The sequence below is a fragment of the Argiope bruennichi genome, chromosome 1 (assembly GCF_947563725.1).
Source record: "Argiope bruennichi chromosome 1, qqArgBrue1.1, whole genome shotgun sequence".
Classification (NCBI taxonomy): domain Eukaryota; kingdom Metazoa; phylum Arthropoda; class Arachnida; order Araneae; family Araneidae; genus Argiope; species Argiope bruennichi.
In genome coordinates, this window is record NC_079151.1 from 137,262,640 (window position 1) to 137,276,788 (window position 14,149).

At 29.0% G+C, this 14,149-nt stretch overlaps 1 protein-coding gene across 1 annotated transcript in view; it reads left to right on the top strand.

Annotated features, from left to right (window-relative positions):
• The window catches only part of LOC129975257 (papilin-like), a 79,845-nt gene that overhangs the window by 56,141 nt on the left and 9,555 nt on the right, over window positions 1-14,149 (top strand). Inside the window, exon 13 of the mRNA XM_056088309.1 lies at window positions 2,471-2,682. Coding sequence (XP_055944284.1) covers window positions 2,471-2,682 — 212 coding nt within the window. The remainder of the gene's footprint in view (window positions 1-2,470; window positions 2,683-14,149) is intronic.

A 14,149-nucleotide genomic window follows, 5' to 3' on the forward strand; every position in this document is an offset into this window, starting at 1 on the left:
CCACATTACCCCATTAAAAAAGATAATTTTAATGATTAAATTAATATTTTTGTAAATTAAATGGTAATTGCTAAATAGTCACGTTTTTTCATTTGAGGAATTTTATCAGATTAGAACATGATGTTGGGGCTTTTGAAGCCTTAAAAAGCACGAGCAGAAAATTGCCGATTTATTACTTCTGAGGTGACAAAAACCCATCGCTTTTATAAAAGTTAACAATTACGCAAAACAGAAGTCGTGTGATCATTTCAAACTAGTTTAAATCGGATTTCCACAACAATTAATAAAAAAATTGTCTTTGATATAAATTTATGAAATTCGAACGATTTTGAGAAGGGGGAAAAAATATCGTTTTCTAAATATTGACATATGCGTAATCTGATAGTCATGCGATTCTTAAAAACCGGTCTTAGTTGGCTTTTCAAGAAAAAAATTCTTACTTTGAGGAAAAATAAATAAATTTAGAACTCGACTGATTTTGAGATATTTAAAAACCATCGCTTTTCTGAATGTTAGTGATTGCGAAATATGAGTCATGTGAGAACATGATGTTTTACTGCTGGATTAATACCAAGTGACTTAAAAAAATTAATGTCTTCGCATGATAACAAAAAATTTGAAAAATCAGACTCCAATTTTTAAAAATATTTATTCATTTTTTTCTCGTTTTTCTGAAGATTAAAGAATTAAAAATCCACTTTATTTCCACTTCTTAGTATCATTAAAAGTATATATTATAAATGATTTACTGAGAATCAGTTGTTTCAATGCAAATATTACGTGAGCAATAACGTTATGGAAGCAAACCAAAGATATACATTTGTTTCTGTTAGCGGTGCCGCCAGTTTATATGCAGAGAGTAATTTTAAAATATGAATTTAATTGACATTATTTTAGAAAGAATCAGAATGCGATGAATCGTAAGAAATCATTATTTTTGTTTAAAAATCCAAAATGAAAGTCTACAGCACTTATTATAAAATGGAAAATATTATTTAGTGCAAAAGTTTGCTTCAAAGAAGTATAACTGACCCCAAAAATTCATCGATTTTCTGGAGTATTTAATGTTTGAATAAGAGCAAGTGAAAACTGATTATTGTTAATGCTTTGGTACGTCGAAAATGGCTTCACCTGGATTTGTGTTTGTAGTTTATATTTCTGATTAATGCCTTTAATCCTTATTTCATATCTTACTTTTTCATAAGAAATGTCTCATTTTATATAAGAAATATTTCATAATCAACTGGTGTTAAGGACACATTTTCATGGAATTTTAATGCATCAATTTACTTTACTAGTGAAATTTGCACTGAACGGATGAAAAAATATTTACTAAAAGTAATTTATGTGGTTTATGATATTTCGATATTTTAAATAATATTTCAATATTTTATAACATTTCTAGATAGTCAATAAAAATTCGTGATATAAAATATGTCAGAGAATGAAAAGAAATAATATCATTCAATGAAAAAAAAATGTTCATAAATTCCAAACTACACTTTTTATCTAAAGAACTTTTAACTAAATTAATGTAATGTTTTTCATTCATAAATAAAGAAAATGATAATTCCATTAAGTGAGGGGTGGCACCTCGTAATTGAGAGTGAGAAGATTCCGGCATGGTGGTTGGTTCTCGCCAGCCTGATGGATATATGGAAAGGTGAGGGTCTGGCACCTCACATCAATGGCGGGAAGTACTTCCTTAGGGAAAGGTTGTGCCGTGGCCGGTGATGGCTCTTAAGACTCTACCACAATTCCCGCTAGTGTTACTTCCGGCAGGTCGGAGTAGTCAGTTTGTGGTTGTTGTTACATTAACTTGTTTTATCAAGCCCGATAAATGTCAAATTTCTTTAATATGAATGAGCTAAAATAATAAAATTTAATCATTTAAATACAATGTTAATAACTTACTATCTAGCTCATTGATGATCATTACTAGCTAGCTATCTAGCTAATGAGTGAAGATTAGTATTTTGTGTTCATCATCTTTATTTTAAATGTAGATTTTTTCGCTTAGGAAGCTTAAATTTTCCTTAACATGCTGACTGTTGGACACGGATATCTAGTGTCAGTAAAATTTTTCATAAACATTCTAATGAACTATAGTATTTAAAATAAATTGCAGTTTAAAGTTCTTTTGAAATATTTATGATGAAAAGAAGCATCGTTTAATCATGATAAAGTGTTAAACTATCCAAAAATTAATAAAAAAAATGTACACCCTCAGCAATTTTTGTCTTTCGATATACCCGGTTTAAGGAAATGTCTATCAGTGCCCTCTTGTTTGAGATGCCTAAAAATTAATATTTAATTTTTCTATACGGAACTATTGTAACATTAAGAAACAATTTTGGAAATCGGCATTCTCAAGAAGATGCTATATATATCTTTGTTAATGAGATAATGCATAAAGGAAATTCATGAAACATTCATTTCCAGCTTAGTTCTTAAATTATTTCATTTTTAGATAAGCAAGATACTCAAGTTGTGCAAAAAGCATATGAAACATGCAGCCAAGACAAAGATGTCGGCACTTGCAAAATGAGCTTCGAAAGGTACTACTACAACAAAAACACCGGAGAATGCGAGGAATTCATCTACGGTGGTTGTTGGGGAAACTCGAACAACTTTTTGACCAAGGAGGATTGTGAAGCTGTTTGCATCCTGCACTTGTGTAAGGCCTTTTCCATATTTGAACATATCAAAAATTTGTTTTACTTATTATGAATGAACAGGATTTAAAATAATGCAAATTGATTTGCATGTTACTAAAATGAATAGTGTTTGTTTATTGATAAGAAATTCTTTTTTGAGCGTACATTGAAAATGAAACTATTATTTTAAAATTTCGCAAATTAATAAAAAATGAACATAAGAAGTAAAATTTTTCAAATCACTGTAAAATATCTAAAAATAAATTTCATTTTTGGAATGAAAGCGTATGGTAAATTTGGCTAAAAGCACATAAGGACATTTGAAATATATTTGTTATTTTATTTAGATCCGTTTATATTGAAATAAACAGAATTTCTTGAAATTCTCCTTTTTTTTATTAACAATTGCGATTTAATCATACAAAATAGCATCAAAATAAAAAGTATCTTTATTTCAATTACTTATTTTTCTCATAAAGGCACTGTGGGCGAATTTTAAAAACTCAATGGAAATTTGGAAGAAACAGTCAATATTTAAGATCATCCCTAGTGATTCAGTTCCTTTAATTATTTCACTTTCAAATTCCTGATCTGTATACAGATCAGTTTAATTGAAATGACCAAATGTACAGAACTAATCGGAATATTTTCAATCATAGAACCTTCAGAATTTAGAATGAATTTTTGGAAATTTTTCATTGTTTACCTATAAGAAAATAACTGATTGAATTAAAGTTTAATATGGTTTAAAATATGAAGAAAATAGTTAAAATAGCTGAATTTAACTAAAAATAGTTTTCGCTTTTTGTTGAATATATAATTTGATCAGATAACCCGGATTCAATTAGATACCTCGATTTTTGACTTTTATAGAAAAAAGAAATCGAGTTGTAGAATTTCGTGTATTTGAATTAACTCTCTCGCTACTAATCAGGCCCAATCAGGCCTGAGATTTCTGTGCTAATGGTCCTTTTAGGTCGGTCTCTCTTTCGAATGAAGAATGCAGATGTAAAGTGAAAATATCATTGATGATAACTTGCTTTACATTCTGGACTCCTTATTTGAAATAAAAATTGGCTCCAAAACGACGCATTAGTATAGAACTTTCACAGCCAGGTTTGCGGTGAAAGGGTTAAATGTTTTGAAATAGACATGTATGTGAAATAAGAGACAAATAGCTCTTTTTTTTACCTTTGATTTTATTTTTGTCAAATAACTTTCCCTACTTTCATTACCTAATGTTCCGAAATGAAGTTAAGAAAATAAATAAAAAGATTAAATTCGTTCTCCGCGAAACTATTGAGAACGCATTCTATGGAAACTGCAAAAATCAAAGAATAGGAATGATAATAATTCGGCAGAATGTCATTATTGGTAATTTCTTTTGTGTAATAATATATTTAGAAAACAATTATTTATGATTATTCCATATTTTTTAAGATTTCTAAGCAATGTAACGCAAGTGACCAAAATGTTGCTCTCTTTTTTGTTATTATCATGTGTTGAGGATATTGTTTTGGTTACTGGGTTTTGAAGGTCGAAATCGCGTAGGCAATGAATATTGCTTACGCGAATATTTAATTTTTTAATCAAATATATATATATTTTACCTGCTTTTGCCAGTATTGCATTATTACTACGTATGCTTCTTTAAAAGCAGATGCGATTTTTAAAGGGTTGACCAGCTTTTACCAATATAGTTTTATTATGCATGCTTCTTTGATAGCAGAAGCGTTTTTAAAACTATGACATCATAGCTGTTATTTCATCTCAAAATCAGTCGCTTGCGTTCCAAAACTTTGTTTGCCAGCTAGAAAAATTGAAAATGAAAGTTTTAAAAAATTATATAGGTTTCCGCTACTAGTAAGATGATTGAATGGACCTCGTTAATTTTTTGTTCTTTTTCTTGCAGGATGGAACTGAAACGTGGCAAGCCTTAGACTGTATAGCTGTAATATTCTTACTGGAAGAAATAAATATTGGATTTTGAAAAATTGAATATTTAATCCATTTAATCAATTATGACAGTGCGATATGCACCGCAAATGAAAAGTTTTTGAAATAAGTCAAAATCATGATCTTAAAATTAATTGGTCACAAAAATTCTAATTTTCAATCTCTGGAAACGTTTTTAATAAAATTTGTAGTAAAATTGGTAAGAGCACAAAACGAAAATGCTGAAAAATTGGAGAAACCTATTTTTGCATATATCTGACTTTCAGCGTTTAGGATTTTAGGTCAGTCTCTACATTAAGTTTCTTGGCAAATAAAATAAAAAATAGGCACATTTTTATGATATTATTATACCTTTGTATGAAAAAATAGTGATTATCGGCTCTGTCTTCGACTATATTTTTAATTTATTTATTACTAAATTTTTAATTTATTTAATTTGATTACGTGAACGATTTCATGTCCTCTTTTTTACTTATCGAATATAAAATATAGAAGATTTATTATAATTCAAATTCTAGAGTTAAATGAATCTCCGGATTCCAGACCACTATCAGTCAGAAAAACACATTTTGGGAGTTATGTTTGTCGATAAAAATGATAATCAAAATTACTTTACACTGGATAGCTGTAATCTGGTATATGAATTTCAGACCAAATTTGTAAATTACGCCAAAATTTGAACGAAATCAGTCTGACTATTCAAATACAAGTGAGCCCAATAACTTCAAAATGCAAAGAGTTTTTAAGTAAAAGTTGATACACAAGTGTAGCTTCTAAAATTTAGATTCTTACCAAATTTGAACCAAATATGTCAAAAGGCTTATCATCTGCCGGTCTGCACTTGTGCATGCATTTAAATAAAATAAATTATAAATGCAATAACTTAAATCAATGTGGTCTGTCAAATTTTAGCTACAGCCAGCTAGAAACAATGCTACCAAAATACATATTCGCGGGGAAGATTCAATAAAATACTAGATTTACACCAAAATTCTACATATTTGAATTATTGATCGCAAATGTCAAGCAAGACATTAACGACCTTATTTAAAGTACACAATTTTACGCAGGATAACACCTAAAATGGAGATTATGCGATAAATCTTAAGAAAGACCACCCCTCTGGTTAAATTGATTATTCTTGAATAGTCTTAACAAACGATACGTGTCAGCTTAATCGTTCAGCAAATCAACTATCAGTTTCTTCATTTAGCAAATCAACTGTCAGTTTCTTCATTTAGCAAATCAACTATCAGTTTCTTCATTTAGCAAATCAACTATCAGTTTCTTCATTTAGCAAATCAACTATCAGTTTCTTCATTTAGCAAATCAACTGTCAGTTTCTTCATTTAGAAAATCAACTGTCAGTTTCTTCATTTAGCAAATCAACTATCAGTTTCTTCATTTAGCAAATCAACTATCAGTTTCTTCATTTAGCAAATCAACTGTCAGTTTCTTCATTTAGCAAATCAACTATCAGTTTCTTCATTTAGCAAATCAACTGTCAGTTTCTTCATTTAGCAAATCAACTATCAGTTTCTTCATTTAGCAAATCAACTGTCAGCTTCATCGTTCAGCAAATCAACTATCAGTTTCTTCATTTAGCAAATCAACTATAAGTTTCTTCATTTAGCAAATCAACTGTCAGTTTCTTCATTTAGCAAATCAACTGTCAGTTTCTTCATTTAGCAAATCAACTGTCAGTTTCTTCATTTAGCAAATCAACTATCAGTTTCTTCATTTAGCAAATCAACTGTCAGTTTCTTCATTTAGCAAATCAACTGTCAGTTTCTTCATTTAGCAAATCAACTATCAGTTTCTTCATTTAGCAAATCAACTATCAGTTTCTTCATTTAGCAAATCAACTGTCAGTTTCTTCATTTAGCAAATCAACTATCAGTTTCTTCATTTAGCAAATCAACTATCAGTTTCTTCATTTAGCAAATCAACTGTAAGTTTCTTCATTTAGCAAATCAACTATCAGTTTCTTCATTTAGCAAATCAACTGTCAGTTTCTTCATTTAGCAAATCAACTATCAGTTTCTTCATTTAGCAAATCAACTATCAGTTTCTTCATTTAGCAAATCAACTGTCAGTTTCTTCATTTAGCAAATCAACTATCAGTTTCTTCATTTAGCAAATCAACTATCAGTTTCTTCATTTAGCAAATCAACTGTCAGTTTCTTCATTTACCAAATCAACTATCAGTTTCTTCATTTAGCAAATCAACTATCAGTTTCTTCATTTAGCAAATCAACTATCAATCAGTTTCTTCATTTAGCAAATCAACTATCAATCAGTTTCTTCATTTAGCAAATCAACTATCAATCAGTTTCTTTATTTAGCAAATCAACTGTCAGTTTCTTCATTTAGCAAATCAACTATCAGTTTCTTCATTTAGCAAATCAACTATCAGTTTCTTCATTTAGCAAATCAACTGTCAGTTTCTTCATTTAGCAAATCAACTATCAGTTTCTTCATTTAGCAAATCAACTAACAGTTTCTTCATTTAGCAAATCAACTATCAGTTTCTTCATTTAGCAAATCAACTGTCAGTTTCTTCATTTAGCAAATCAACTATCAGTTTCTTCATTTAGCAAATAAACTATCAGTTTCTTCATTTAGCAAATCAACTATCAATCAGTTTCTTCATTTAGCAAATCAACTATCAATCAGTTTCTTCATTTAGCAAATCAACTATCAGTTTCTTCATTTAGCAAATCAACTATCAGTTTCTTCATTTAGCAAATCAACTATCAGTTTCTTCATTTAGCAAATCAACTATCAGTTTCTTCATTTAGCAAATCAACTGTCAGTTTCTTCATTTAGCAAATCAACTGTCAGTTTCTTCATTTAGCAAATCAACTGTCAGTTTCTTCATTTAGCAAATCAACTATCAGTTTCTTCATTTAGCAAATCAACTATCAGTTTCTTCATTTAGCAAATCAACTATCAGTTTCTTCATTTAGCAAATCAACTGTCAGTTTCTTCATTTAGCAAATCAACTATCAGTTTCTTCATTTAGCAAATCAACTATCAGTTTCTTCATTTAGCAAATCAACTGTCAGTTTCTTCATTTAGCAAATCAATTATCAGTTTCTTCATTTAGCAAATCAACTATCAGTTTCTTCATTTAGCAAATCAACTATCAATCAGTTTCTTCATTTAGCAAATCAACTATCAATCAGTTTCTTCATTTAGCAAATCAACTATCAGTTTCTTCATTTAGCAAATCAACTATCAGTTTCTTCATTTAGCAAATCAACTATCAGTTTCTTCATTTAGCAAATCAACTGTCAGTTTCTTCATTTAGCAAATCAACTGTCAGTTTCTTCATTTAGCAAATCAACTGTCAGTTTCTTCATTTAGCAAATCAACTATCAGTTTCTTCATTTAGCAAATCAACTATCAGTTTCTTCATTTAGCAAATCAAGTGTCAGTTTCTTCATTTAGCAAATCAACTATCAGTTTCTTCATTTAGCAAATCAACTATCAGTTTCTTCATTTAGCAAATCAACTGTCAGCTTCATCGTTCAGCAAATCAACTGTCAGTTTCTTCATTTAGCAAATCAACTGTCAGTTTCTTCATTTAGCAAATCAACTGTCAGTTTCTTCATTTAGCAAATCAACTGTCAGTTTCTTCATTTAGCAAATCAACTGTCAGTTTCTTCATTTAGCAAATCAACTGTCAGTTTCTTCATTTAGCAAATCAACTATCAGTTTCTTCATTTACCAAATCAACTGTAAGTTTCTTCATTTAGCAAATCAACTATCAGTTTCTTCATTTAGCAAATCAACTGTCAGTTTCTTCATTTAGCAAATCAACTATCAGTTTCTTCATTTAGCAAATCAACTATCAGTTTCTTCATTTAGCAAATCAACTGTCAGTTTCTTCATTTAGCAAATCAACTATCAGTTTCTTCATTTAGCAAATCAACTATCAGTTTCTTCATTTAGCAAATCAACTGTCAGTTTCTTCATTTACCAAATCAACTGTCAGTTTCTTCATTTAGCAAATCAACTATCAGTTTCTTCATTTAGCAAATCAACTATCAATCAGTTTCTTCATTTAGCAAATCAACTATCAATCAGTTTCTTCATTTAGCAAATCAACTATCAGTTTCTTCATTTAGCAAATCAACTGTCAGTTTCTTCATTTAGCAAGCAACTATCAGTTTCTTCATTTAGCAAATCAACTATCAGTTTCTTCATTTAGCAAATCAACTGTCAGTTTCTTCATTTAGCAAATCAACTATCAGTTTCTTCATTTAGCAAATCAACTAACAGTTTCTTCATTTAGCAAATCAACTATCAGTTTCTTCATTTAGCAAATCAACTGTCAGTTTCTTCATTTAGCAAATCAACTATCAGTTTCTTCATTTAGCAAATCAACTATCAGTTTCTTCATTTAGCAAATCAACTATCAATCAGTTTCTTCATTTAGCAAATCAACTATCAATCAGTTTCTTCATTTAGCAAATCAACTATCAGTTTCTTCATTTAGCAAATCAACTATCAGTTTCTTCATTTAGCAAATCAACTATCAATCAGTTTCTTCATTTAGCAAATCAACTATCAATCAGTTTCTTCATTTAGCAAATCAACTATCAGTTTCTTCATTTAGCAAATCAACTGTCAGTTTCTTCATTTAGCAAATCAACTATCAGTTTCTTCATTTAGCAAATCAACTGTCAGTTTCTTCATTTAGCAAATCAACTATCAGTTTCTTCATTTAGCAAATCAACTATCAGTTTCTTCATTTAGCAAATCAACTATCAATCAGTTTCTTCATTTAGCAAATCAACTATCAATCAGTTTCTTCATTTAGCAAATCAACTATCAGTTTCTTCATTTAGCAAATCAACTATCAGTTTCTTCATTTAGCAAATCAACTATCAGTTTCTTCATTTAGCAAATCAACTGTCAGTTTCTTCATTTAGCAAATCAACTGTCAGTTTCTTCATTTAGCAAATCAACTAACAGTTTCTTCATTTAGCAAATCAACTATCAGTTTCTTCATTTAGCAAATCAACTGTCAGTTTCTTCATTTAGCAAATCAACTATCAGTTTCTTCATTTAGCAAATCAACTATCAGTTTCTTCATTTAGCAAATCAACTATCAATCAGTTTCTTCATTTAGCAAATCAACTATCAATCAGTTTCTTCATTTAGCAAATCAACTATCAGTTTCTTCATTTAGCAAATCAACTATCAGTTTCTTCATTTAGCAAATCAACTATCAGTTTCTTCATTTAGCAAATCAAATGTCAGTTTCTTCATTTAGCAAATCAACTGTCAGTTTCTTCATTTAGCAAATCAACTGTCAGTTTCTTCATTTAGCAAATCAACTATCAGTTTCTTCATTTAGCAAATCAACTATCAGTTTCTTCATTTAGCAAATCAACTATCAGTTTCTTCATTTAGCAAATCAACTGTCAGTTTCTTCATTTAGCAAATCAACTATCGGTTTCTTCATTTAGCAAATCAACTATCAGTTTCTTCATTTAGCAAATCAACTGTCAGTTTCTTCATTTAGCAAATCAACTATCAGTTTCTTCATTTAGCAAATCAACTCTCAGTTTCTTCATTTAGCAAATCAACTATCAATCAGTTTCTTCATTTAGCAAATCAACTATCAATCAGTTTCTTCATTTAGCAAATCAACTATCAGTTTCTTCATTTAGCAAATCAACTATCAGTTTCTTCATTTAGCAAATCAACTATCAGTTTCTTCATTTAGCAAATCAACTGTCAGTTTCTTCATTTAGCAAATCAACTGTCAGTGATATGTACAGTAGCGACTCTCTTCTGCTACTTCCAAATCAACCAGATATTTACACATTTACCGCATTATAAAGCATTTCTCATTTGATATTTTAATAGGATAAATGGTACTTGAATTATATCTTGCATTTACAATTTTTTATCGATTTAATTTTGCAGATATAGAAACACATGGTTTATGGTTAAACATATGGCTTTTAATTATGCAAATAGTAAATAAATCACAGCAAGTACATGCTTTTGCATATTTTTTATCCCCATGAGTTTAGATAATCAACAAATAAGTGGTATACTCCATTTTATATAAGAAAGTTTTCAGTTGCTTTTTTCCTATTTCTTTTTTTTTATCCAAAAAGTATTTTTTGATGGCATTGAATGCAAACGAGAAAGAAAATAAAAATTAAATGTTCTTTTTGCAACATTTTTGTTTATTTCTAACAAAAGATTACTATTCTCAATTTCTAATTTTGTTAAATATTTAAATAATTTCAATTTTTTTTAACAATGTTTTTTTTTTATTTAGATGAAGCTTCTAGATTTAAAACCAGCATTCGGTTGTTTTCTTTTAATAATTTTTGAGCGAAATAAATGGAAACAAAGAATGCTATTAATCCTCTCAGAAATCAAAAATACTTTTGGAATTTTTACATGCAAATTTTAGATCGAGAATGAGACAATAAAATAAAAATAGTTTTACAACATAGAAAAGGTTAAAAGTTAACGGCGCTTAGATGATTAAAATAAATATGATCTCATACTATTTCTAAACTTTGAAAATTTCTTTTGATACATTAGATGGAATCATGCTAAAATAAAACAGTTTCTCGGAACTTTGCAACCTGTTTCAAACATTCAAGGGAAGCATTTCATAATACTCTGTAATTCCCTTTCTTTTCTCTGAATCTACATCTCTGAACAATATGTTCGCAAACTTGCTCAGGAAAATAAAGATAAAATGTTTCAATATCTTTAGACACATACTTCCTCATAAATTCTTTTTAGACCATCATGATTTGCAAAAATTAAAAAGAAAAGCGTGACTTTCTAGGTAATCTGACGATCCTTTTGTAGCATCCTGTTGGCCTTGGAAGACAGCAAGCCCACTCGAAGGCAATGAAGTCATTAATAATGAAAGTGGACTAAGTCATGTACTGTGAGTCATGCTGTACAAATCGAACTTGGTGGCCTGATTATGTTGCTGTACTGTTTTCAATTGATTTTTATAACTATTCGGAATTTCTTAAAGTTATAATTATTTTTGATTAATTTTTTCTTTCTGGTATATGAAACATGCAAAGTATTGTAGAAGTAAAAATTCGAACTACAGATTTTAATGAATTTCCATGTTCCAGATCTAAAACGCACATTTCATTTCCTATATCTAAAAAGCACATTTCAGGAATTATCTCTATCCATCTGTGCACAATAAATTAAAGATATTTTAATATAAGTATATAAATTTTGGTATCAGATTTTTAAACTAAGATTGAAAATTGCAGATTTGCATCAAATTTTAAACAAAATCTATTCACAGGAAGAATGTCTGTCTGGTTTTCGAATAAAGAGAAACAAGATAATTACAAAACATAAAGAGCTAGATGACTGAAATTTGTTACCATCCCAAGTGTTATCTATTGTCAAATCATTCAGATCGACAGTCTGTCTGTTTGTGTTTTCGCATGTATTTAAAAGGGATAACTCAGAAATATTTCAAGTTGAATAAATGAAATTTAGTGCACAAAATATGCTAAATACTTAGAATTTTGTATAAGTATATTTACTTATACAAAACTATTAAGTATACTTTATTTATATTTATATTTAACTTAATATTTTGTATATTTAGCGAACTTTGTATAAACATTTTTTTATATAATACTTAGTATTTTAGAGTCAAAAGTGCATACTTTTATCAAATTTTGAACTAAATCTTTCCAAGTATTGACTGTCTGTCAGTCTTTATTTTTTACATGCATATAAACATAATAAATGAAAAAATCAAGGATTTGGATAAAAAAAATAATTGCAAACAGCCTTAAAAACTACAGCATCAAATTTTGAATAAAATCCGTCAAAGGATTGAGAATGTGTCGATCGGCACATTGACATACATGCAAAAGACCTAGAGAAATGAAATTTGGTATGTGATCTTGTTACTTTAATCGTAGTTTATTAACCAAATTTCGGTTTCAATCTATTAAAAAAGAAGTATTCAAGATGAATATTTTACTTTCTGCGTTAGGACATAAAACACAAAGTGGTCATGTACGGGAATACTTGAGTACTTGAAATACTTGAGGTGTTCATCGCTGCAGTTTTGTATGAGGAAGAGAGAGATAGATATCACTTTAGTTGGTCATATGCAATGAAGGTTCGGAGAATATTGTCTGGAGAACAATCATATCTTACTACATCATTAAAATATAATTGAAGATTTTATTATCTATTTTCGGTTTCTTTAAAATTATTAATCTCTGGAGGTTTTCATAGAGTTTTGACCGTGTGATCATTTGAAAATTCATACCTTTGAAGTTTCAGTATTGATAAAAAAACTTTAAGGTTGATAAAAATAATTACAATGTCAAAAAACTCATACAGTAATAATTGGTATAAAATAATAACTAAGATGACAAAAGAGATATCAGACGGTCACATGACGGATTATTATATACTAGCCTAATAAACGTGAGATTAAACTGTCATATTTCTTTGAAATTTAAAAGGATTACATTTATTTCATTTGATAAATTTTTGCATATATGTATGCGGTGAAACTAAGTCGGGGGAAATTTGAATTCAGGAACAAGGGTTTTAATTAGAAATACCACCTTCTGTTTATAATATTTTCTTAAAAATAATGATAGTAGCTTCTTATATAAAGAGCTTAAAAAATTGCAAATTTTTATAAAACCAATCTTATAAAATGAAATTAGAAACCAGAAATTTATATTTTGCAAGAAGTACAGGGGGACTCCCGATTATCCGCGTTTTTTTTTTTTTTTTTTTTTTTTTTGACTGATTTTTTCAAAAAGGTGCAGTTTTACATTTATGCTTTTGTAATTACATAATACATTACAGTATTAAAACAGTACATAAGTATTAATTTTTCTGTGTATCCTTGACGCCTCTCGTAAGTAGAAAGCACTTTTCTGTTTTCATTAACAAAATGCATTTTAGGTGAGTTTTGAGTGATATACTAAAATATTAAGCGTCAGTTAAACATTTCCTGCTGTTTATTTTACGTTTTATTGTACATAAAACGATTTTTCAAAGTTGGAATGACTGTTTTCTTTTTTGCTATACCCGTTTTCAGCTTTTTTCGGATTATCCGCGATTTTTGTTATCTGCCGCGGCCGCGCCACCCAATTCCGCGGATAATCGGGAGTGTACTGTAGTCCAAGTTTATCTTTCAATTTTTTCTGAATCGAACATAATGCTTCTTTTTTTTTAAACCTGGAAAGTATTTCTTTGGAAGGATTACAATAGTATTGAAATCTTTCTCGAACCAACAAGTTGCATGATTACTTTCCGTTCTTAATTTATTAGTTATATTCATGTCCTTTTTTCCCCATGCAACAGACGAGATATTTGGGAGTTTTTTTCATAAATTTTAACAAGTCTGATGTGGAGTTTTCAGCAATCAAAGTTTCAAAACTCCACACTAACATGAAAATGTTTCACCAACAAAAATAGTTTTATGATTTACTAATAATGATGTTTATAGTGTTCTTTTCTTAGAATAGTTTTTTAGC